At 41.8% G+C, this 25,369-nt stretch overlaps 1 protein-coding gene across 1 annotated transcript in view; it reads right to left on the reverse strand.

The window, feature by feature from the left end:
- Positions 1-25,369, reverse strand: part of SORCS3 (sortilin related VPS10 domain containing receptor 3) — a 415,691-nt gene that overhangs the window by 30,303 nt on the left and 360,019 nt on the right. Inside the window, exons 17-22 of the mRNA XM_035133724.3 lie at positions 24,079-24,192; positions 20,727-20,898; positions 13,800-13,986; positions 8,270-8,403; positions 3,215-3,338; positions 325-437 (exon numbers count right to left, since the gene is read on the reverse strand). Coding sequence (XP_034989615.3) covers positions 325-437; positions 3,215-3,338; positions 8,270-8,403; positions 13,800-13,986; positions 20,727-20,898; positions 24,079-24,192 — 844 coding nt within the window. The remainder of the gene's footprint in view (positions 1-324; positions 438-3,214; positions 3,339-8,269; positions 8,404-13,799; positions 13,987-20,726; positions 20,899-24,078; positions 24,193-25,369) is intronic.

Genomic DNA, 25,369 nt, shown 5'->3' on the forward strand with positions numbered 1-25,369 from the left:
ATGATCTCACACCCCAGTTGCTGGGTGGGTGGATGAGATTAAAGACTGCAAAACATTTGTTATGATAGGAAGAGGATGAACAAACTGAATTCAGTTGCATTTCCTTGAAGGGTTTTGCTGGTGTTCTGGAAAATGTTGGAAAATATTTACATAGATATTCTATGTAGTCCTATTATGGTGCTTGGCTTTAAATAAAAATGTAGTGTCTGCTAATGCTGCTAATTGTGAACAATAACCTCCCTTTTCTGAATTACCCTGCAATAGATTACTTAGAATGTAAGAAAATCGCCCTTGTTATTTTTTGGTCTGCTTGTGAGTACTTACTTGCACCAAGGCTCTCTTGATGACTCTGCCAATATCCTCTCTCCATTCAGGTATGTCCGGATTGTGATAATCCAAATTGGGAGAGAATGATAATAACTGAGACTGGAAATATTCTGCAGAGAGAGAATCACAGTCAACCTCCATTGTAATCCTGCCAGCCAGCCAGCTGTTTAAGCTGAGATGGTTAAGGTGCATCAGTTTCTATGTTAGATAAGAAATATCTATTTTACAGCTTAAGGCTGGTAGAGCAGAAACAGATGTTCTCAGAAATGCAAAATCCACCAGACATTCAGAATACCAACTAACTTTTCTGCTCCTTAAATCTATAGAAAGAATCCTTATTCTTGCCCTGCCCCCAAACTAATTTTTAAAGATTACTTTTCAGATGCTGAAAATATTCATTTTTTGGACCTCAGACTCACTGTATCAAACAGCAGCTCTAAAATGTTAAGTTTCATACCCCCACCTACCTAACAAAAATGTATGTCTGGAAGTAAAGTTAAAGCTCACCTTTGACTTTCCCCAAATGATTGAATACTTATGTATCACTGAGTGGAGCAGAAAGGTTCCCTCTAGGATAAGTATGGCTTAAATTTGAACCCATAACTTTTAGGAACATAAGAAAAATCTAAACACTTGGTTATACTACTGTGGTGGTGACGAATAATATACATAAACGTGGTCCCAAAGCCAGGGGAACAATACTTAAACAATAACTTCCCATTTAAAAGTTGAAACCGTATAATAAAAATTTTTCAATTTGCACTGAAATATCCAAAATGAAGAGGGAGATGAAAAAGATTGGGGGGAAGGGGAGACTAGTGCAATACCATATAAATTACAGTGGTGCCTCGCTAGACGAAATTAATTCGTTCCACGGGTCTTTTCTTATAGCGAAAAATTCGTCTAGCGAATCCCATAGGAATGCATTGAATTTTTTTTGGAATTTTTTTTTGCCCATAGGAACACATTAATTGAATTTCAATGCATTCCTATGGGAAACCGCGTTTCGCTAGACGATTTTTTTGTAAAATGCATTCGTCTAGCGAGGCAAGCTCCGCTCGAAAAATCCTTTCGTTAAGCGGAAATTTCGTTAAGCAGGGCATTCGTTAAGCGAGGCACCACTGTATCTATACTATAATAATAGTAAGAGAGTAAAATAGAGGAAAGGAGACAAAAAACTAGATTGTTTTTTAATCAACCACTTTTTATCCCATCCCAGGGCACTTTGTATGAGAAATGGACTTGTTTTTGTATTATACCTGGCACGCATTGTGCTCCACTGAACAAATCCTTACTGCAAATCTTCTGTTTTCCAAAAGCAGGAATTATCTGTTTGTTAGCCCCATGTGCAGCCATGAGTAGTTATGCATAACAAATCAGATACCAATTGAGCTAATGACAGGCGAATCAGGATACTGCAATTCACGAGGCACTAGGAAATTACTTCCTAATTAACTGACTGCAGGAGAGCAAGGGAAATTTCAATGGCAGCCAAGTTTATAGATTCACAGAGCTGGACCTCTTCTCTGACCCAGTACATAATGCCTTCTTGGCATTAGTAGAGTTAGTAAGAAGGAGTCTAAGAGTCTTGCCGTCCATATTTCCCAGTGGTCCTGCTCTGTCTCCTCAGCCTCTGTCCCCATCACTCTTTCATTCTCCTACCTGAATTATATGTTCCTTGCGTGCCTCAACTATCTTAATGCAGTTGACCTGATCTACTGTCACAATGGAGCTTTAGAAGCAAGGTCTTGATGCCATTAGCTTAGATGTCACAGAGAGCCTGGGTAATTGAAACCAGGGATGAAGAATGCTTGCGGAGGGGGTGGGGGAGGTAATAGGAGGCCTCAGAATTTTAATGTCAAAGTCCTCAAGCAGTAGATGGACAGAATACACTTGCAATTGTGAATATAGTCAGCTCTCACCTGTGGCTCCTAGAAGCTGTTAGCATGGGGCAGTGGCCACACCCTAGCAAATGGCTTCAAATGGCGAACTAAACCATGTGAGGGTAGCTGATGGGTCTCAAATGCTTGGTGAGTTAGAGACAGGCTCTGATGGATTGAGTGGATGAGACCAATAGTGGGTCCAACAGTCAAGAAGGTGGTTACTGCATGTGCTATAGAGGGGAATCAGGGGCAAATGGGGCTTGTCAACCTGGGAAGGTCACCCATCTAGGAGAAGGAAGACCTCCACTGCCTTGAGGATATACGTACCCATTCATGGGAAATGCTTTGGGAGTAAACTCTGAGAAAAAATTCATACCTGCTGCCTTCCAGGACATGTTCAGGAGAAGGAAAGGATAAGGAGTAAACCCTACACAAATCCAGAGTGGGGCCCCTAAGATGGTTGGATGGCGTCTCCTGCAGCCAAGCTGGTGCCAAAGGTATTGTGAGACTGAGAGTGGGGTCTTGTTGAAAGGGTAGTCCAGGACCTCCATACACACAGCTCACTTCAGTGCTGCTATTGCAGCAAAAACAATGTGGGAGGCAGCAGTTAGGAGTTACCTGCAGTTAGAAGTTAGTCTCTGCAGCCACAGTAGATTCTCCATTGGTTTGGCTTCACCCCCAGAGGTGCACTCCATTATCTCTCGAGACAGACAGATGCCAACAACAAAAGGCAGTAACTCCTGCAGGTTTTTAGACATTGTGTTTATCCTTAATTCTAGGCTCCTTTAAGACCTAAGTAAGGATGTAAGGAGGATTGTTATGTCTCAAAGGAACCTAGAATGAAGCCTGCAGCAGTTACCTTTGACTGCATGCACAATCCCAAGTGTTTTCTGTCCACTGTTAAACTCTGTGGCGGGGTTGGTGAAGTGGGGGACAGAATTGGAAGAGGAACCAGAAACAGTTGTTGGGGGGTGTATCTCTTGAATTAGTCTGTGTCTGCTTACCATGTACAGCAATGTTCTTGGTGTCCTGGATGAGGACACTGCCAGCTGAGACCTGCACTGTGACAGTATTCCTTCCTTCCGCAGTAAAAGTATAAGAGATGCTGCTGTCCAAGGTGATGAATGGCTGTAAAAGTCATATGCATTCATGGTTAATTTAGTATTCTAAATTATTCTAAAGTGGGGCAAATTTATAATACACCTGAGAAGAATCACCCAGTGGCTTCTCCCAGGGGATGACTTCTTGTAGGCATGAGGGCTGCTTAGCCCAATCAAGAAGGGGCAGTGGCTAGACTTATTATGCTCTTTCTTTCTTTCTTTCTTTCTTTCTTTCTTATTGCAGTGCTTTACCTCCCTTTACATGTACACCTTGGTGAAGGTTAGACAGTGAGGCCATAGTGTGCATGTTAGGTTCACATGCCCAAGGCTGATGTAGCCAAGAGGGAGAATTCCATTTGGGTCCTTTGCGCCAATTACCACGGGTTGTGGCTGTAAACATGCCCAGGAGATGGGTGTGTGGAGATCCAGTCCCTCCTTGATACCATGCATTTTGCATATTGAGTCCTCTTTATGGGTGTAATGGCAAGAGGCAGTCATTCAACGAAACAAATCTAGCTTGGGTGCTGACTTTTAGCAGGAACCAACTACCCCAGTAAATTATTATTCCCTCTCTTCTGCATCCCAAATAAAGCCCTAGCCATGTTTAAAGGAAACCTATGAATAATGCGGCTGTTGTTAACCTGCATACAGTTGTATGCTGATGGTCAGCTGTTCCTTATGTGTCTGCTTGGAGCATGCTATTGTACTGCATAGCTACCTATGCCAGGGGAGAAATGTAGGGTGTCTGTGATGAAAAGAGGTGAACAGATGCTATTGATTCCTACAAGAATGAGATTTCCAAATGCATATTTGGAAGAGTGGGACTGCTGCTCATTGCCACCTACTGTCATTTCCCCACTCCAATCTGATGTTCCTGTTCTCTCTGTGTATGACTGCTGTTAGCAGCAGGGTACAGAACCAGGGCCAGGGTACAGGCCTGGAGTATTGCCATGGTGTCTCATCTACAAGGCCTGGTCCTGTTTTGGAATAAAATAGTTTGCCATTATCTGCTTACCGTCTGAACTTTGATTATGTTTAAAGGCATGCACCTTTTTAGCCTGTGCTTATTTGGAGGTTATTGTGCACCTCCCAAGTTTCTCTCACTCTCTTATCCCTGCAAATCTTGGCATAATTTTTTTGAGATGAGGTCATTCTTTTATGCTCAAATTCTACATAAATTCTACACAAACCCTTTGCAGGGTTACAACCCACTCTGGGGACTTCAGCAGTGCTTTCCAAGTCAAGAAATATATAAGAAGCCAGTTTTGATTTAGAAATTGCCTCCCTTTCATGGTGTATGTCCTATTATATCATGGCTGATTTCACCCCCATCATAGAGTTTTAACATTCAGGTAGCTCCTTAAATTTAATTCATGCACTGAGGTCTGGGAACTAACTCTAAATTAAATCAAGGAGTTTAAGGTTCATTTGCTCAAAACCTATTAGACAGCCAGACACATTTATTAAACTGGACCTGTGTTAATCCAAGCAAATTGGTCTTTAGGTATATTGCTAAAGCAGTGGACCAGCAATTCACTACAATAGCTCTATCTAGAAAAAGAAATTAAGGCTCATCTAGGATGTGTATAAAATGGAGCTGTATATTGCAGTGGTACCTTTAAATCAGGAGGCTACAGTGAAGCGATGAGTCTACAAATAGCCTAAATTGCCATCTCTGTCTGCATCACTCCTCCCATGGGTTAAAGGCATCAGAATCTGGCTATTCTACAAAAATCAAAGTCAGTTTATACTGCACAGTGTCTTCGGTTAACGTCCTAACTGGCAGTGCAATGAAATATTTGCTTAATTCTTGCCAATTTGCCAATTTGCTGTTTTAATGTGAAAAATCTGTTCAGGAAAAATTACTCGTTGTGCGGTGAAAAATCAATCTGGCTGTGCCACATGGCAAGTTGAAATGCAAAATCAAGACTGCTGCTTGGTTTTCAGACTGGTTTTCAGACATCTGGAGTGGCTGTCTTATTTACAGCAGAACTTGAATAGATTCAACTTTCTCCCAAGCTTCAGCCTGAGATCCCCCCCCCCGCCCAAAGCTCTCACCTATCTGTGGTGCCAATCTCATTCTATCACTGAACTCAGCAATATGGTGGTTCCACTGTGCATAATAAAATCATGCTGATTCATGATATGATTGTCAATGAGCAGGCTGACCTGGTATGTACTACCAAGACCTGGGTAGGGGGAAATGGGTGGGTCAGATCTGACTGAACTCTGCCCACCAGGGTACATGGTGCAATATTAGCCCTTGCTGGGTGGCAGGAGGGAGGTGGTGCTGTAGTCTATAGGAATTTTACTTCCTAGCACTCAAAAATCCCTGTCTTGGAAAGGGAATGGAGGGTCTGCATCTGGTGTTGGGCCAGAGGTGCAGGCTAGAGATGCTATCGGTGCACTGCCCACCCTGCCACTCATCATAAGTGCTTTTTACCAGCACCAACGGCAACATCAACCACCCCAACAGATTAATGCATACTATAAAAGCAGCAGCAGTGCCCACCAACCATTTTCTGTGATTTACAGGTCATGCTTTTGTTTGGATCAGTCTGAATATTAAAACTGCAAAAGAGTCGCGTGGTGACTTAAATAATAGGATTATTATGAGGCTACATCAGCAGGCAAAGTCCTGCAATCAAGCTCTCCAAAGAGCAATGCTGGGGAACTGGGAAACATTGCACATCATGTTGAGAAAGTATTTTGCTTTTGTTTAAACAAGAACATTGCAGAATGTGTGGCATGCTGTTGTTTTTAACCCATCAAATTTGAAAAGCTTTAGTGAAGATTTTTAGACTTTGCGGCTACAGATCAGTACTCCTGTGAAGAGTTCTAGGATTGCTCCCAAGCCTCGTGGGCTTGTGGTGCTCAAGGAAACAATCCCTAGAGTTCTTTGCTCCCACAGAGTGCATCAATAGAGGTCAGAGAGTAATAACAACTCAGAACAGTGGAACCCCCCAGAGAGAATAAAGGCAGAAGGGCCCTGGGAGAACAGCAGTTTTGTAGCTGTTTTTAGCTCCCTTCCTTGTGAATCAGTGGAAAAAATCAGTAAATCCTCACACTATCAGAATGGCAGCTTAGCATTGCTTAGTATTCTGTTCCGGCCTTCCATGATTATTGCCATTTTGCAAAGCCAAATACTATTACCAGCTTTAAGCTGCCCCTTATTTTGGTGCCATTTTGCATCTGCAGCTTAAAGAGCTTTGAGTTTGTGAGTGCACCCAGGAATCAGAGGCATAAGCATAGATAAGATTTAAATTGCAGGTACAAAAAATGCAACTACAATTACTCTCATTTGTAAATTCCAAGTGAAGGTATTTCAGTATGTGAGAGAAACTACAATGTTTTGTTCTTTTTAAAAGGGGAGGGGGGAAGAACCACCACTATTTTAGGTTCCAAATAGTTTCAAACCTAGCAAGTCAAAGTCAACAAGAAAAGTCAAAGTCAAATGGATGTCTTCTCTAGGTTAGTTTATGCAGCCCTGACTAAATGCCTGCTAATGTCACTATGTCATGATGCTTCCCGGGGAGGTATGTGCCAAGAACACTCACAACTAAAATGACTGGGGACCTTTCCTATAGAAGAAGAAGAAGAGTTTGGATTTGATATCCCGCTTTATCACTACCCGAAGGAGTCTCAAAGCGGCTAACAATCTCCTTTCCCCTCCTCCCCCACAACAGACACCTTATGAGGTGGGTGGGGCTGAGAGACTTCAGAGAAGTGTGACTAGCCCAAGGTCACCCAGCAGCTGCATGTGGAGGAGCGGAGACGCGAACCCGGTTCCCCAGATTACGAGTCTACCGCTCTTAACCACTACACCACACTGGCTCTCTTTCCTATGTCCCACTCTTGCCCTAGGGTACAATACGATCTGATTCTGGCAAGTGGGGTGTGGATCCCCTGGGTGCATACTAGGGCACAAACGAGTTGCACACTGGACAATGGGCCAAGTTTGCAGGGCTCCATTCCTGCCCCACATGAATTCAGAATACATCCTAGAACACTCAAAAGTGGCTGCTTATTGCAGTGAAAGATGAGAAGTAGCAAATAAGCTCAATTTAATGAAAGCTCATTCACCAATACTGATCTTCTCATTTAGGAAGCGTTGATACATTTCTGAGGAGCTGTTGAATATAGTTTAAAAACCACAGTCTTCCAAGCAAGACATGAAATCCTAGTTTGTGGCTAAGCAATCGTACCAAGAAAACATTTTATCTTCCAGGTAAACATCTAAATTAAGCAATCACTAGAACATTCTCTCTCTCTCCCCCAACAAATATTTATACAGAGTCCTTAGTATCAGAATAATTTTTATCGGCATGGCTCTATGGAATAGGTGACTGATTGTGACTGAACATTCAACAGCAGTTTCAATGTTCAGTTTCTCTGAAATGTCCCCAAAGGCACAAACAGCATGGACAGACTATGAGAGTGCTGCTTACAATCTTAGCTTGAATTCACAGATGCCAAAAGTTATTCAGTCCCCATTGGATTTAAAACGCTGTGTGAGATCCTAAAATTACAAGTGTGTTCTGACATTCATATTGGAAATGATGCTTATTTGATCACAAGTGGTTTTTAAATGCTGAGCCGAAAGCCCACCATTACCCAGTAGATATGGTGGTGTATAATTTTGAATTCTAGTAACAACAATAGCTTCTGCACACACACAATGTTCCAATAATAACCAACTGCACATTGTCAGAACTCATGCAAACAACAAGGAGTGGTAGAAAAACAGAGAGGAAGAGAGAGAGATCGAGAGGGGGCAGTGGCAAAGTTTAGAAAACAAAGAAGCTTTTTTTAACAGCAAGGAAAAATTACCTTGCTTTTACCATGGCTTCAAATAAGGTGGAGTTCCATATATACAATCAAAACATCGCATGATGCAAAGATGAATCCTTTCAAAGGAAATAAACAAGGTTTTATTTTCATTTTTAAAAAGGCTCAAACCTTTGTGTTGTTGCCGAACCACCAGAAGTACGTGAGGGTACCCGACTGATTGGGCCAAACCACAGCTGTGATATTTACTTCCTTATTCCTGATGGCCACAAAGGGGACCCTCAAATCGACACGCTCTACTGGACCTGTGGAAAGGAAACACAGTGATATATATTAGAAATTCCTTCTGTACAATTTTAATTTGTGCAAAGTGTGCAAATTTTAAAGTGGCTAAATGCAAAAATGCCTTTTTAAAAAAAAACAAAACAACTTAATACACTTGTAGCAATCTAAGGTTGGTGTATAACAGTGAGGAAAGTGAGCAATTCCGCCTGTTGTACTGACAAAAAAAATGTGTGATGACTCCAAATTTCTTCTTCTTCTTTTTAAAATTAAACTTGTCTCTGGCATTGCTAACCAGTCATAATAGGGTTAAAGCTCCCCATAATATCCATGTCAGCTATGGAAATAGTCAACACATGATTATTTTATCACTACTTAGCCTTGCCTTCACTGAAAGCAGTGGGGTTCCACAAGTATGATCTGTGATGGAGATTTCACATGAGCATTCTGGGCAAAGTGATAATTGTGGTCAGTAAACATGGGGTGATTATTCGGAGTCAATCCATTGGGAGAAATTCCATGCTGTGCTCGTCTCATTGTCACTCTTTGCAGAGCAGGTCTGGGGGAGGCATGGAGGGCATGGGAGGAGGAGGGCGGGGAAAGCTCCACTGTGCTAGCAGGAGCCCTTGTGATTGCTTCCACTAGCGTTTTGTATTAGTTGAATCCCACACACTGAAATGAATGAACATTAGGTCCATTAATTTCAATAGGTCTACTGTGAATACAACTTAGTTGAATACTGCCCATAGTCACTTGTGAATAAGCCTTCAGTTTGTTGTGCTGTATTTCATTATATTTTAAATCCGTATGCCATCTTTCTAAGTTATTGTACTAAAGCTGGTTTACAAACTACAGAACTGTCAAAATACACAATGAAAACCACATGGTCATCTTAAATAAATCCAAATATAACTAAAACTTAATTAACAAAATTTAAGAATCCAGTGCAATGTATTCTTAAATGTATCCTCTAGCAACAATCCACTAGTAGTCTAGTTCCAGGGTCCTTTGTTGTTGTTGTTTAGTCGTTTAGTCGTGTCCAACTCTTTGTGACCCCATGGACCATAGCACGCCAGGCACTCCTGTCTTGCACTGCCTCCCGCAGTTTGGTCAAACTCATGTTCGTAGCTTCGAGAACACTGTCCAACCATCTTGTCCTCTGACATCCCCTTCTCCTAGTGCCCTCCATCTTTCCCAACATCAGGGTCTTTCCCAAGGATTCTTCTCTTCTCATGAGGTGGCCAAAGTATTGGAGCCTCAGCTTCACGATCTGTCCTTCCAGGGAGCACTCAGGGCTGATTTCCTTAAGAATGGATAGGTTTGATCTTCTTGCAGTCCATGGGACTCTCAAGAGTCTCCTCCAGCATCCAGGGTCCTTATGGTTCATTTAACTTACTTGTCAAAAGGTAAAATCTATGGACAGAATCTGTTTCCGTATTCTACTTGGATGCAGAAATAAAAGTATAAATATGTGCACATGCCCTATCAACTGTGAAGGATACGCACATGTAAGATTCAGGGATGTTTCTTTGAAATCCTTGGAATTAGGGTCCCATTCCAATTCCCAGTTACTGCATCTGAGACGTATTTGAAAGGGATACACACTGAATATTGTACATGCTTACTTTTCAGAATAGGCATTTGTGCTCATATATTCCTTCTTACAAAGTACCTGAAATATTCTGGGAAGCTACCTATACAAAAGAGTGCTTTGATATACAAAACCAAACCCAAGCACATATGAAGTCGCAGATGTTATGAAAACAGAAAGTAGACTGGCAGGTGAAATGGTTTGACTTAAAGTTAACCAAGTTACTACAATGCCCTCAGAGCAAAAACAGCAGACTGATAGTTAAGCTTTCATTTCAAGAAATTAGGCATTTAGGTTGTCACCAAGAGTGGAAAAATAAAAAGTTACAAACAGATGGGAAAATCTGAAGTTTCAAACTGAAACTTTAGTTTTTCTCTCCATCTGGTTTCCTCCTATTGTTTTCGTTAGCAAGCGAGTATGGAACTGAATGATAATTTGTCATTGTTCTGCAGTGGGCATGCTCAAAATAGCTGATCATTTATTGAGCCTGCTCAGATATTACAGTCAGGTAAACTGCTCTAATTACAAGCAGGTGGGAGATCTCACCGTTAATCAACTTATTCTCTGGGCCAGTTCTAATATATTGTTTTGCATCCATAAGATGACTTTCTGAAAGATTCTTCAGTGCATACAAGTTAAAACTCATACATCACAATGCAGACAGCAATCTGAAAAAACATTGATCTACACAGCACCCATGGAAACAATAGGAGCCTGAATGAACCAATGGAAATGCAAATACAGGGGATGTTTCCAAGTCCTTAAAAAGTTTGTGCACAGGCCCATTACACAGATTTGCATAACATTTGCACCTGCTCATTTTTAAGTTAGCAGATTTAGGCCAATTTTCATGGGGGAAACTGTCCTGTAAGCAAATTTACAATTTTTAAAGTGATTTTTAAAAAAATAAACAGGGGAAAGAAAGATTTGGAATCGATTGCAAAAGATCTAGGATTCAGGCCCACTAGGCCACCCCCTTAATACTGCTACTGGTATGAACTCTCAAGGTCCAATATGTTCTGTCAGTATGAGTTTAAGAGAGTTTGCATAAAATATTTTTCTTCCATGGATATTTAACACTAGAGAGGCTTAATTATGCGTATCTGACACTGTAATCATGAACCTTATTCTTTGCACAGTCTCCGTGGGATCTCATGATAATTAGTCCTGGCTGGGAAAGGTAACCATGAAACATAATAAGATACTTCTATATATGGTCCTAGCAGAAAGGGCTTGATCTTTTGCACACATTCCACGTCAGTGCATGCAAAATGTTTGTGCAATGCAGAGCACCCACAAGCATATCAAAGGCTTGAAGGGCACAAAACCTGATATGAATGGCATAATTTGTCTACCCGGGATGCTGGGAACTTTTATTAAATTTCTATACCACACATCATTTGAAGACCAGAGACTGGTTGACAATATAGAAACACCAAAATATATACCATAATAGGAAACAAAAACAATACCCCTTAACCCCCCCTCCACACACACACACACACACACCCATTTGAAAGGCCATGGATTGTTTAGATAGTCAAAGGCCTGGGAGAAGAGAAATGTTTTTTTGCTTGCCTAAAGATATGTAATGAAGGCGGCAGGTGAGCTTCCCCGGGGAGCATTTCACATGCAGGGAGCCACCACAGAAAAGGCCTATTCACACGTTGCCACCCTCCAGACCTCATGAAGAACGGCCTTACTCTTGAGCATCAATTTCTCCATGCAACCTAATTCAATCATCCTTACTAGGAATATTAGACTTGTGCATGTAAAGCACAGCTCAGTCTTATGATCCTCAGTTAGTTAAGATGAATAGGCAGAGGTGGTAGAAATCCTACATTTCTTGCTGACAGTGTTGAAGAAGGAACCATAAAGACTATAAGGTACTTTAAGACATGCAGATGAAGGGTGATGTTTGAGCAATTCATTAATGCATTTGGCTTCCATAATCTTTACAGCAGCCTTGTGCTATTTGACTACAACACACATATTTCCCGACCATTAGTCATGCTGGCTGGAGGCGATGTGAATAGAGATCCATTTAACTCAGTATGATCTAGCCAGGACAGCCAATGTAATGGCTTCCAGAAGTTGTTGGATTACAGCTTCCATCAAACTTGACAAATGGCCATGATGGCTACAGCTGATGGGACTTAGAGAGTCCAACAAGATATGGACTTTAAATGTTCAGTGCAAACGAAGCCTTTCTCTCTAAAACTAATTGGAGAATTCTGTATAAGAAGAGTGAAAAAACTCAGTTTCACAATCTTTCTTTGTGACAGTATCACCCAAAAAACATTCTCAGAACTTGATCCCAACTGTTTCTTGTAAAAGGCTGACATTGCTGTTCCCTGTAACTTTTTGCCTGCCAACCTTCAGTGCAGAGAATCTGCCAGACTTCTTTTTAATGTCCTACTCCTCTGATCCTTCCTTCTACCCTCAATCAGTAGAAAATAATAGTAGCATCTTTCGTTGCTGGCATGCTTCAGGTGAAGTGCAAATGAACAGCTGAAACAATCATATTTCAAATACATGGTTTGCACTCTGAAACGTCAAACTCTGAAATGTGAGTTGCCTATGGTTACTACACATGATACTTGCACCCAAGAAGCAAGGTTTCCTAATCTTTTGGGGCCCAGGAACACATCTGGAAATCTAAATGACTGCAGTGGGTGTCACAAAATATTCATTTCCAAAAAGAAAAACTGGTAATGCCCAGAATGCTCTCTGCTAGAGACCACTAAAAAATAAAACACAAACCAAAAAGCAGGCAACCTCTTCCTCCCACAAACAACCAAAACAAATTCCAATAGAAAATTGGGAGGAGTGGGGTTCCTGGTAGATGCCAAGGGAGCCTTCTGAGGTTGCCACATTAGGAACCTTAGCAAAAGAAGAACCAGGAATCCAAAAAGGTAAGAAGAAAATATTTTAGGAAATACCTTTTCATAGAATCAGTAGCAACTCAAATTTATCAAGGAAAAGAAATGCAGGTGGGCAATATCCAATATCTCACAACTGGATTTCCCCTTACACCTTCTTCCACCTGCAACAGCCCGCCCCGCATTCCACTCCAGAGAGGTGCATGTGTGTTCTACCACTGGTGGCTGTCCAGACACTGCTGGATTTCACTCTTTGTTTTCAAACCTATGTAAGAATATTATATAAGTTCATGCAATTGTTTAATTTACAGCTCAATTTATGGCTGTTGCATTTATAATTTGTATATTTTTTTAGTGTATTTGACCAAAGCTGTATAAATTCTCACCAGCTTTAGCCACTCCCCAAAACTTTAAATGGCAAGCACTGAGTTTAATTAGCTGCAAGTTCAGAGCTACATACAATTTATGACAGGTTTTTTTTTATAAAAGAGGCAAGGATGGAATTGAGCATGGGGTCAAGCTGATAGGACTCCTCAGGTGAGCATTGGTGAATCATTGCCTTGTGCCCAGAAATCAGTCTGATAAGTTAGTCCTGATCAAGTGAAGTCCCAGTGATTTCAGTGGGGATAAGTTCAACTTTAACTGGACCCACCCTGTTGGTCCTTGTTCACCATATGTAAAATAAGAATATTCAGGCTGAAATCCTATGCTCACTTACCTCCCTATGGGACTTACTAGTGTACAGGATGGTGCTTCAAGAAGATATATTACAAGGTGGTTGTACAAATGAATGAGATAAGAATGGTAAAGCATGTCAAACAGTAAAAAAAAACAAGTAACTGTAATATAGAAAACAGGAATTAAGGGTGGAGTCTTCCAAAACAATGAACTATGCATGCAATCTATGGAGGGGCTTTTTCAAAGCTCACCAGAGGTAACTACTTACAGATCACATGCAGGAAGAGTGCTGCCAGATCAGAACCCAGGTTGTTTTCTGCATAGGCTGTCACTTGGAAGATCCCAGTGCTCTTATAAATGTGTCGGATACCATCCTCTATGGGGCTGAAATTAGCATAGGACACAGCAGTACCATCTCCAAAATCTAGTTGGATATTTGTCCTCTGGAGATCACCCTGCAGAAGGAAACACTGTGGTTTAGCAATGTGGCTGATAAGGGTGATTTATGTTATACACTGCACTGCCACTAAGGATAACCTTATTAGCATAAACATGGCCCCAAAGCTTTGAACTTTTCCTGCAATGCAATAAGTGACCATCTGATATTTGCTGCAGGATATATTCGGTAATAAAAAATGAGAAAAGAAAAGAAAGACTGGGTAGATTTTCTAAATGTTAAAGTTTGCACCATATAGTTTAGGGTTGGTTGATTTATATTTTCCCTGAAAGGAAGTTGGTGGGCCAGCAACTAATGTCTAGGTGTACTATAGGAGATCCAGCATAGATTGCACAACTTCAGTTACAGGTGAGCGATGACATTCAAGCACAACCCGCTCCCTGTTGTGTTAATTTTTTACTCCAAGGGATCATAACCCCCGGCTGCAGTGCAGTCTGAAAGGATTCTGTTCTGTTTGTTGAGGAACAGAACCTAAACTAAACAACACACCTCGGAAAGAAACAAAGAACCACTTGGAAATGCTCAAGGAAGTTTCAGAGAGTAGAATGAAATTATTTTGCATCTCCAAACACCAGGAGTTGTTTCAAGATCTTCAGCCTGAAAAGGGGGTTTAGCCCACACGGCACTCACATTTTACTAAATAGGAATGTAAATAAAAGCAATTCTGCTACCTGGTCTACTCCAGAAACACACTGAAGCTGGTTTTTGAGAGTTGAGAATAAAAATTGTATCTCCCAGCAACCACTTGGGTCCCCTTTAAAAGCCTTAACTGACTCTTTGAATACAGTGGATTTAAGGATTTCCGGCACTGTAGCACCAGCCATAGTTCAGTGGCAGAGCATCTGCCTTGCATGCAGAATAATCCCCATCATCTTCAAGTATGATTGGGAGAGAACTCCCGACTGAAACCCTAAAGAGCTACTTGCAGTCAACGCAGAGAGTTTTGAACTGGGTGGACAGTGGTCTGATAAAGGCAGCTTTTGAACCAACCAGTACATTTTATAAACAATAGTTAGCCTCAAAATTGAGTAGCACAGATAGACTATTGGTTTAGTTCAGGCATCCTCAAACTTCGGCCCTCCAGATGTTTTAGACTACAACTCCCATCTTCCCCGACCACTAGGGATCATGGGAGTTGTAGTCCAAAACATCTGGAGGGCCGCAGTTTGGGGATGCCTGGTTTAGTTGTTAAAGGACAAGGATCTCTGGGTTTAGTAGCTAACAATGTCTTTAAAAAAAGTTAACTGCTCTTTTAGAACTGTGTTTGCAAGTCTTTAAAAGAGATAGCTGCTCCGGGACAGCTTGTTCCTCACCATGAATCGCCAAAGAAGGAAAGTGATCTGTTGGCAGACTGTTAGTATATATTGCAAAACAGAAGCCCCTGACTGTGGTTCAGAAAATGTGTGGACATTATAACCATAAACTATTAGAGCTATCTGTTGGATGAAGAGATTCCTGGCAGAGCCAATGCAAGAACTTCCTTCTTTTGCCTGAGAGACTTTTGGCACTGAGAAAGTATAACTCTAAGTTGCAGTGCTGCCATAGCTTAAAGACTGATAATGGCGCATCCCCTTATAATCATATCTGGCCTAGATTAACCAATTTTCTTCCAGAGGTCAATCTATTTCTTACAGCATACCACATAGCAGGAGACAAGGAGAGGATAAAGGTGAAACTCGGAAAATTAGAATATCGTCGAAAAGTGCATTTATTTCAGTAATGCAACTTATTATTTTTTCTTTTAATTTTTACAAATGCTTTCTTTTGGAAATTACACAGTAATAAAAAAAAGGGTTGCAATAATACAAAAATAAACATCGCTATTACATTTCATTAATTACATTCCATTTATAATTGACCTGCCTAATGACAAATAATTACAATTACAACAAATAAAGGCTTGACATATCTTGCTTTGTATGTCATGCATCTGTCTCATATACTGGTATTGGTTTCACCTTTTAAGTTGCATTACTGAAATAAATGCACTTTTCAGCGATATTCTAATTTTCCGAGTTTCACCTGTATTTCATTACTATTGTCCTTTATTTTATTTTATTTTTTAAAAAAACAGAGCTTAAATAGGGTTTTTAAGCAAACAAAACAAAAATGATATGAAATTATATGCACTTCTTGGTTCATAAGAAGTTCATTTTGTTATCGAACCATTTCAGCTTGCTAATGTTGCAGCCACAATTCCCAACCCATGCCCTCATCGTGCATTTGTAGTTTTCAAGAGAAAAGGAGCAGTGTTCTCATATCTAAAGAGAAGCAGATCCTTTCCCCAGCCTTTTACTAGCCTGCTCCGCATTGCAGCGATCCGCTAATCCCATTCCTTTCAACTATGTTTCCTGTATATAAAATTGTGAAAGGTGTATCAACCGCCACACATGCAATGTCAGCTTTCCCTTAGTTTATGAATATAAATTAAGGTGGAAATGAAGTGGAAGCATTTCAAACGGATAACAATCACTGCTCGCTGGATATATTTGAGAGGCACTTTTTATAGCGCTAGTCCTGTAAAATGATCAAATGGAAATGTGATAATAGTGTGTCTTAAAGCTCACAAGTCTGCAGATTGAGTGTGCTTGAGAACTGATGAATGGTGGTGAGAAAGTAAGTTACTTATAAGGCAACTCAGAAATCCAGGTGGATGCCATCCTGAGGTGGTGGGGTCAGCACAGTAAGAGCTTGTTAGAATATTTGACCAACTCATTGCATAGCTTCGCCCATTCCCACCCTGATATCCAGTCTTTACCCTCCCTGCAAAAAACAAAAACCCTGACTACATTTTCTGGATGTGGTGTGGTACAACTTTGTTATTTCAGCAATAGCATTCTCACTTGAATTACCCACAACAAGATGCCTTTCTCTGGATAATTTGAGGATATGTCTATATAAGTGATATTTTCAAAGATCCACTGGTGTGTGTGTCCAATTTCATTTGGATTTTAGTGAGAAACTGCCTAATTCACAGCTACGTGAACTGAAACACAGCTGTTTTTCTAAATTTGCACTTTGCTGAATTTTAGGATGCAGTTCTTCAACTAACGTGGAAAAACATGCATTATGGTAGGGAACATTGTTTGCAATAGTGTGTATATTATTTAAAACTGCATATAAAAATATGAATAGTACTAGGAAAAAATGGGCTAAACAGCTGACAAATTTTCATGGCGATTGCTGCAAAAATATGGAGAAATGAATTTATGTCTGGAAGAATGAGAAACAGAAAGAACTGAAATTGGCAGATTTGTTCATCCCTATTTGGGGATATTACTCCTAAATAAACATTCCTGAATATAGACTTCTTAGTCTATTAGTATATGTTTACAGGTAGGTAGCCGTGTTGGTCTGGATCGAAGTAAAATAAAAAAAATTCCTTCAGTAGCACCTTAAAGACCAACTAAGTTACTAAGTTTTTATTTTGGTATGAGCTTTCGTGAGAAGTGTGCATGCACACGAAAGCTCATACCAAAATAAAAACTTAGTTGGTCTTTAAGGTGCTACTGAAGGAATTTTTTTTATTTTATTAGTATATGTGATTATGCACCTGGTATTGCTAGCATAAGGATTCGCATCTGCTGCTGTTATTGTTAGCTGCATCTGCTATCCCTGGCATTGTCAATGGCACCTGTCATTAACCTGATATGAGATGAATCCATGAAAATGTCAAAATGTGCACTTAGGCATGGGTGGAAGTGTACTCTGGGCACAAATAGCAACTTTATTCCTGGGGCAAATAGCAGCTTTGGAGATGGACAGCAATGTTCATTGCGTCTGTAACATAGACTCCCTGTATGCACATTCCCAGTCCTGATTCTTTCCCCACCCAACAGGATGCTATAAAACAGTTATGCAAGTGAATGTAACACATTGAACATAATGTCCAGATAGCCTGTAAAGTTGAAGCTGCTAGTAGATAAAGCCAGTTGGACATAATTCATTGCAGGCTCAAAATCAATATGAAATCACTATGTTCAGTAGAGTTTTGTTGCATGCCAACCTCTAATAATCAATTGTGTTTGCTCTTATAAAACACTTTAAAAAACCTATTCCAAAACAGCAGCAAACAGAGAAACCAAAAAACAGGACACTACAATATGCTCAAAATGTTTTGTGTGTATTGTTCTTTGTGTGCTTAGGCTCTCTAATGAGCTTGGTACAACAAGAAAGGGAAGAATCATGATCTGTAAGCCGAAAGGCACTTAGGGATGCTGTTAAAATTCCCTTCATCCCTGACCACTGGTTCTGGCGTTACTCTATCTCAGAAACAACAACTTAGAAATAAGTCTACACTCAGTCACAGAGCAATTCCCTGACATTGGCAGGTCTCAATGTAATAGAAAAACACCATGTGGGGTATGCAGATACTCTTCCCCTGAGAAATTTCACTAGGAGTATCAGAACTCTTCCCCCCCATTTCAAATTCTTCATATGTTTTACCCAAGCATGAACCTCTAAAATCACCTTGAAATATTGCTTTAGGAAAAAATTAGTGACAACAGTTGAGTCTGTTTTATCAGCCTTGTCCACCGCCTGGACAGCTTCTTCACCAGCCCCAGTCCCAACAGGACGCTGGGTGCTGATGAAATACAGAAAATACCCAAAGCACACCTTGTGTTAACAACCTGCTTTCATGTTTTCTATGAATCCTGGGCAGGCATCACACAATGATCTCTCCCCGCCTTGGCATCCATTGGAGTTTGGCCTCTTAACTGTGTCCAAGCAAAACCCTCTATATTCATACTGAAATTTCACTTTAGGGAAAAGTTGGTGGCTACTCTTAATTCTATGTATGCTGCATTTGAAAGAAGGCCAGACTACAAATCGGTTGAACATATTTAGTAAGGAATAATAATAATAATAATAATAATAATAATAATAATAATAATAATAAACCATTAGGGTTTGGGTGGGTTTCAAATAAAAGGATGCTAAAAGTGTAGTAGGGACGCGGGTGACGCTGTGGGTTAAACCACAGAGCCTAGGGGTTGCCGATCAGAAGGTCAGCGGTTCGAATCCCCGCGATGGGGTGAGCTCCTGTTGCTCGGTCCCAGCTCCTGCCCACCTGGCAGTTCGAAAGCACGTCAAAGTGCAAGTAGATAAATAGGTACTGCTATGGGAAGGTAAACGGCATTTCCGTGTTCTGCTCTGGTTCGCCAGAAGTGGCTTTGTCATGCTGGCCACATGACCTGGAAGCTGTATGCCGGCTCCCTCGGCCAATAACGCGAGATAAGTGCCGCAACTGCAGAGTAGGTCACGACTGGACCTAATGGTCAGGGGTCCCTTTACCTTTTAAAAGTGTAGTTGGGTCGAATATTGCTAGGTGGTTTCAGAGAAACAGTCTGCAATCCTAGGATCCTAAAGTTTCAGATCTCCTATGTACCTGGAAGTAAGCTATATAGAAGCGACGCGGATGGCACTGTGGTTTAACCACAGAGCCTAGGGCTTGCCGATCAAAAGGTCGGCGGTTCAAATCCCCGCCCCGGGGTGAGCTCCCGTTGCTCAGTCCCTGCTCCTGCCAACCTAGCAGTTCGAAAGCACGTCAAAGTGCAAGTAGATAAATAGGTACTGCTCCGGCAGGAAGGTAAAAAGTGTTTCCGTGCATGGCTCTGGTTTGCCGGAAGCTGCTTAACCATGCTGGCCACATAACCCAGAAGCTGTACGCCGGCTCCCTCGGCCAGGAAAGCGAGATGAGCGCCACAACCCCAGAGTCGTTCGCGACTGGACCTAACGGTCAGGGGTCCCTTTACCTTTACATTTAAGCTATATGGATCTCAATCAGACTTACTTCTAAGTAGACCTGTACAGGATTGCAGTTAAGCTGCTGTTAAAAGGAAGATCTAGAATCTTCAAGACACACAGAACTCCGGAACAAAATCAATTATCTTAAAAGTAAATAAAACATAGCAATTTGATTGGCTCAAATCAGTGGTTTCAAAGCTCTGAAGTGAGGCTCCCAGTATAAGCTAAGAAAGAGGTCAATGGAATCCTAACCCCCTCGCTATTAGCTGTCATTCTGATGTCTGACTGGTCCAGAAAGAAGAGGGCACTTGCCCTTTTTCAACTAGAAAATAAAAGAGAATGAACCCCCTGCTGTGCTGTGAAACTTGGGATGGTGAAGCAGGATGCCCTCCCTATTTCCTTTATTTTGTTTGCTTGCCCTATGGCTAGAGACAAGGAGGCCCCCAATTACCCTCAGTGAAGTTCAAACAGTGGCATCTTTGAGCTTCATTTTACCTTTGCTCATGATGCTTCATGATGCTCATGGAGGCAAAGTCTGAGAAGCTCTCTAGCTTATATAATATTGTTAACATTTTTGTTTTGAACAGCATTGTTTGAAGCAAGCAATACCACCCCCACAAAAAGGTTTAAGGGGTCATCAGCTATGAAATCCAGAATGTTTCTAGGAAGTAACAAAAGGAAAACGCTGTTAATGATTACTAAAAGTCTTATAATTTTAACTCAGACTTTCATCCACCACCACCTTCAGTGATGTTTAAAATTCATCATGCATGAAGAAGAGGATAAAGCAGGCTTCCTCCAACTCAGCCCTCCAGATGTTTTTTGGCTCACAACTCCCATGATCCCTAGCTAGCAGGACCAATGGTCAGGGATGATGGGAATTGTAGTCTCAAAACAACTGGAGGGCCGAGTTTGAGGAAGCCTGGGATAAAGGATGGGAGCAGCAAAAAGGGAAGGAATCCTATATTATCATCAACCTAGCAGTTGTACCTCTTCCATGAGGATTCTGAAGGTTGTGTTGAACCCTTGTTCTGCAACCAACTTGCCATTGGATGTGAGGATATGCAGACCTCGGGGAGCTTTGCCCGGGCACTGTCCAGGCTTGGCAGCATACTTTTCCCGCAGTCCATCCGTGCAGTTATTTGAAACAATCCTCCGATACCTGTGAAATATGATAATTTGAGTTGGGTTGAGTTGTTTATTTAAACGTCATATTTAACAAGAAAAAAAACCCCCAACATCTGATAGCATATGCATTGTGCTCGCTAACAGGAAATGCAAAGAAATTGAAGTTTTTATCAACTGCAGCATTCAGTATCCATTATATTTCAGCTTTTTGTTGATAGCGCCACGACAGATCTATGCCATACTACACTGTAGAAATTCACACAGGCAAAATATAGGGTGGGAAAGATCATTAGTCTCCCTTTCCCTGGTTTTCTATCTCTTTCAATGCACCTTACTCCATTGTTAAGAAACCATTTAGACACAAATTTAAATTATTATTTTTTCAGCTCAAGGGACACATATTTCTCTGGACAACCTTCTGTGGCTACATATCAGTAGTGGGCACAACCAGAGGAAAAGGTGAGTGGAACAAGGAATATATACATATTATACTGAATTACAATAGGCTAGTATCTACACACACACACACACACACACACACACAAACACACACTCCTCTCTGCCCTCCATCCAGACAAGCAAGGGGCTTTATCACAGTTTGGCAACACAGCCAGGCAAAAGCACTCAAGGAGAATGTGAAGCAAGGCCAGTGAGGGGTGGAGCCTGGAGAGAGAGAGTGGGTGTGCCATGGGGAAGGGTGTGTGGCCTGGGAGGAGTCATCCCTGACCACTGCTCCTGCTAGCTATGGATGATGGGAGTTGTAGTCCAACAACAGCTGGGGAGCCAAGTTTGAGAAGCACTTGGCTAGGTAGATGGGTCTGGAGCAGGGGTGTCAAACTCAAATTCATCGGGGGCCGCATCAGCAGTTTGGTCACCCTCAAAGGGCCGGTTGTATCTGTAGGACTATGTGTCCACTCTTTATTATCATAAATTATTGTCACTGCATTCAATTATTACTGTTTTTTGTAATAATGTAAGTAATAACTAGCTCTGAAAGCAGAAACATAGACAGAATAATGGCAAGTAGATATTCAAATGTACAATTATTGTACAATTTATTGAAAAATGATTTTTGGTAACTGCACTGGGTGGTGGAGGCTCGCTAGGGTTTCATGCAGGACCTTTGCAGAGCTACTAGTACCTGGAGATGCTGGGGTCCTTCTGCATGCAGGACAGCTGTTCTGCCAGTGAGCCACCACCCTTCACCAAAGGGACTGGCTGAGGTTGACTCACTGGAGCTGCTCTCCTGGTTCCAGGGTTAAAGGGCCAGAAGTATAAAGCAGCATCCTATGTTTCTGAGGAGAGGGAGAGGGAGGGGAGGGGAGGGAGGGAGGGAGGGAGGGAGGGAGGAAGGAAGGAAGGAAGAAAAGAGGCAGTGGGAGGGAGGGAGGGAGGAAGGAAAGAGGGGAGAGAAAGAAGAGTAGGAAATAAGGAAGGGAATAAAGAAGGAAAGAAAAAGAAAGAGGGAGAGAAGAGGGAAAGGGAGAAAGAAGGAAGGAAGTAGAGGGAAAGAAAGAATAAGAATGAGGGAGAGGAAGAAAGATGGGAAGGACGGAAGGAAGGAAGGAAGGAAGGAAGAAAGAAAAGAGGGAGCAGGAGGGAGAGAGGAAGGAAAGAGGTGAGAGAAAGAAGAGTAGGAAAGAAGGAATAAAGAAGGAAAGAAAAAGAAAGAGGGAGAGAAGACAGAGATAAAGAAGGAAGGAAGGAGAGGGAAAGAAAGAATAAGAACGAGAGAGAGGAAGAAAGAAAGGGAAGGGGGGGTTGCCGCCTTGATTCAGGGCCAGAAAAGAGCGCGAAGGGACCCGACCCTCCCCCCGGCCCCAGCTGTTTGTCGGCACTTTGTCGGCGCGGCGCTTCAGCAGCAAGGTCCCGCTGCTGGGTCCCGCTGGCTGGGGCGCTCGGCGGGCCACATGATGAGGTCTGGCGGGCCGGATTTGGCCCCCGGGCCTTGTGTTTGACACCCATGGTCTGGAGCATCATATTTTCCCAACTCTGTTTTAACACATGCCATTGACTTTGCATCAATGTGCTTCAAAAGAAGAGACAGGCATGCTGTTACACTCTTTTATTTGATTTTGGTTATCTGGAATCCCACTTTAATAAGACTGTTTGTCCAACAAGAAAAGGAGACAAATGTTCAGTGGCTTCCAGGGCGGCCTTGTCAAATTCTGATATTGTTTTGTGGAAGAGTAGATTACCATTATTGATGAGCCAGCTGAGATTTCCCATCCCCCCCCTTCCCCACAGAATAAAAATGCTTTGTTGCCACTTTAGCAACTCCAGCATTATTCACCTTGGGGCATTCTGTTCAAAATTAGAAGGAACTGCTATGCTGCCTGTTGAAGTGGAAGCAAAGTGTTGTTTTTTTCTATTCTGGCAAAAAAGTCGAAACTCTTGTCAATAATGGTAATCTAAATCCCCAGAAAAGTATTAGAATTTGCTGAGTCCTTGAAGGTTATTCAAGTCTTTGGGGTGGAGAAAACCTTTCACCTCACCCCTGAAACCAACAAATAAGCCTGGGCTGAATACTTTGGCCCAGTGTTAATCCGGAAGAACCAATTGTCCTCAGGTTATTATGCGACTTCAAACCGAGCTGGAATTAGCAAGACATGAACATTTAATATATAATATAATATAAGGTCTCATACAGCTCTGAGTCTCTTTCTTTAAAAGTTTAAGTAAGGTTTGAATAGAACCTATGCACGCTCAGCTTGTATGCACACACAGGCTCTATTCAAGCCTACCTCTCAGATGTATGGGGTTTAGGAATGGGGATAAGTGAGCATTATTCTGCACCTACCTCAGTGGCTTAATTCCATATGTATTAAAATGAACAGGTTCCACAAAAAGACTTTTGCTATTTTGGGTTTAATTTTGACACCAAAGTAGACAACTTTGGGCCTCCTGGGGAATCTCTTCCTAGACATTTTTAATGTGAATGGCTTTCTGGAGATTAAGGTGGTGATATACAAAAGCAAGGCTGCAAACATCAGCTCACCCTGGAAATGAACCAGACATGGCAAAGCAGGTACCTCAACACAGGTAGCCAACATATACGACCCCCAGCTGTTGTTGGATGCCAACGCCCATCAGATTCAGATAGACAGCATGGCCAGTGGTTCCGGGTGATGGGAATTGCAGTCCAAAACGTGGAGGGTACCACATTGGCCAGCCCTGCCCTACAAGGTGATGGACAGGCTGTGGGCCTACTTACCCAGTGCTGTTCAGGTAGCTCTGTCCAAGGCTGCATTCTTTCAGTTGGGAGGATGGGCTGAACCAGAATGCTGGGATACATTGATTATTACTGTGTCTTTCGTACCCATAGTCACTAAGGAAATAAACCAAGAAGACACTTAAGATGGTTTGCCATGAATAAGTACCGGGTTTTTTTTTTTTTGTTAAATCACATTTGTTTCTCACCCTTTTTCCAAAGAGCTCAGGGTTGCATACATAGGATTGTATTGCCACAATAACCCTATGAGGTACATTATGCTGAGAGAGATTGACTTTCCAAGGGCACATATAGAGGTTCATGGACTAGTAGAGATTCATACCCAGCTTTCCTTGGCCAAATCCAAAACTGTACTTTAAATCACACAGAGGGGAGGGGAAGTGAATGGCAGTTCTACATGTCAAATGTGCAAGGAAATGGAAGAACTTAAGATGACAAAAGAAAGGGTGGAGATTGCTTCAACTCTGGAAACTCCCTCATCCACTTTCATTAGCATATCTGCATCTCCTGCACTTTCCCACCAGCCTCAAATTCTGCTTCTGGAAAAGCAAAGAGAGAATTTTGGGTTAGCAGCTGTGCCACCAAACCACCTCAGAGAAAGTCCAGGAGGCTTAGCCTTGGCCATCATCAACAGTTCTCTGGGATTTCCAGTGGAGGTCCTACCCAGCTTTAGATCAGAACTGGGGAACCTTTGACCCTCTGGGTGTTGCTGGACTACAACACCCTTCATCCATGATCACTGGTCATGCTGGCAGAGAATTAGTTGTTGTCATCTTCATATACAGGGAAGGTTCACACTAAAGTCCTGTCCCCCCCAGAAAAGATACTGTATGAAATGACCATAGATATTGTTTTAGTGAATGAAAAAACAGGTCCATGAAGCTCAGCAACAGAGATATATTATCCAATTACACAAGGATGAAGTCATGGCAGTATTTCATGATAGCCATCCCATTGCGGAAAATGTCATTCTGAAGGCAGGCAGAAATAACAGGGGTCCTGGAGTGCCTCATGCAACATTCAGACATTATGTCATAAGAGTGGATTTGACATAACTGACTATTGTTCATGAGCTTCTCAAGCCTCCAGAGGATTCAGAAAGGTGCATAAATGGGCAGAGTGCAGTAGCCCATAATTACCCCGGTTGGATCCCATTATTCTTTGAAGGCAAGCATTTCCAATCTACTTAATGCGGATCAGAGATTCCCTCATGTTTTTTTGTCTCAACATTCAAAGTTAATCATTCTCAGTGGGCCACCCCCCCCCCCTCTGT

Source organism: Zootoca vivipara, chromosome 5 (genome assembly GCF_965207765.1).
Source record: "Zootoca vivipara chromosome 5, rZooViv2.hap1.1, whole genome shotgun sequence".
Classification (NCBI taxonomy): Eukaryota; Metazoa; Chordata; class Lepidosauria; order Squamata; family Lacertidae; genus Zootoca; species Zootoca vivipara.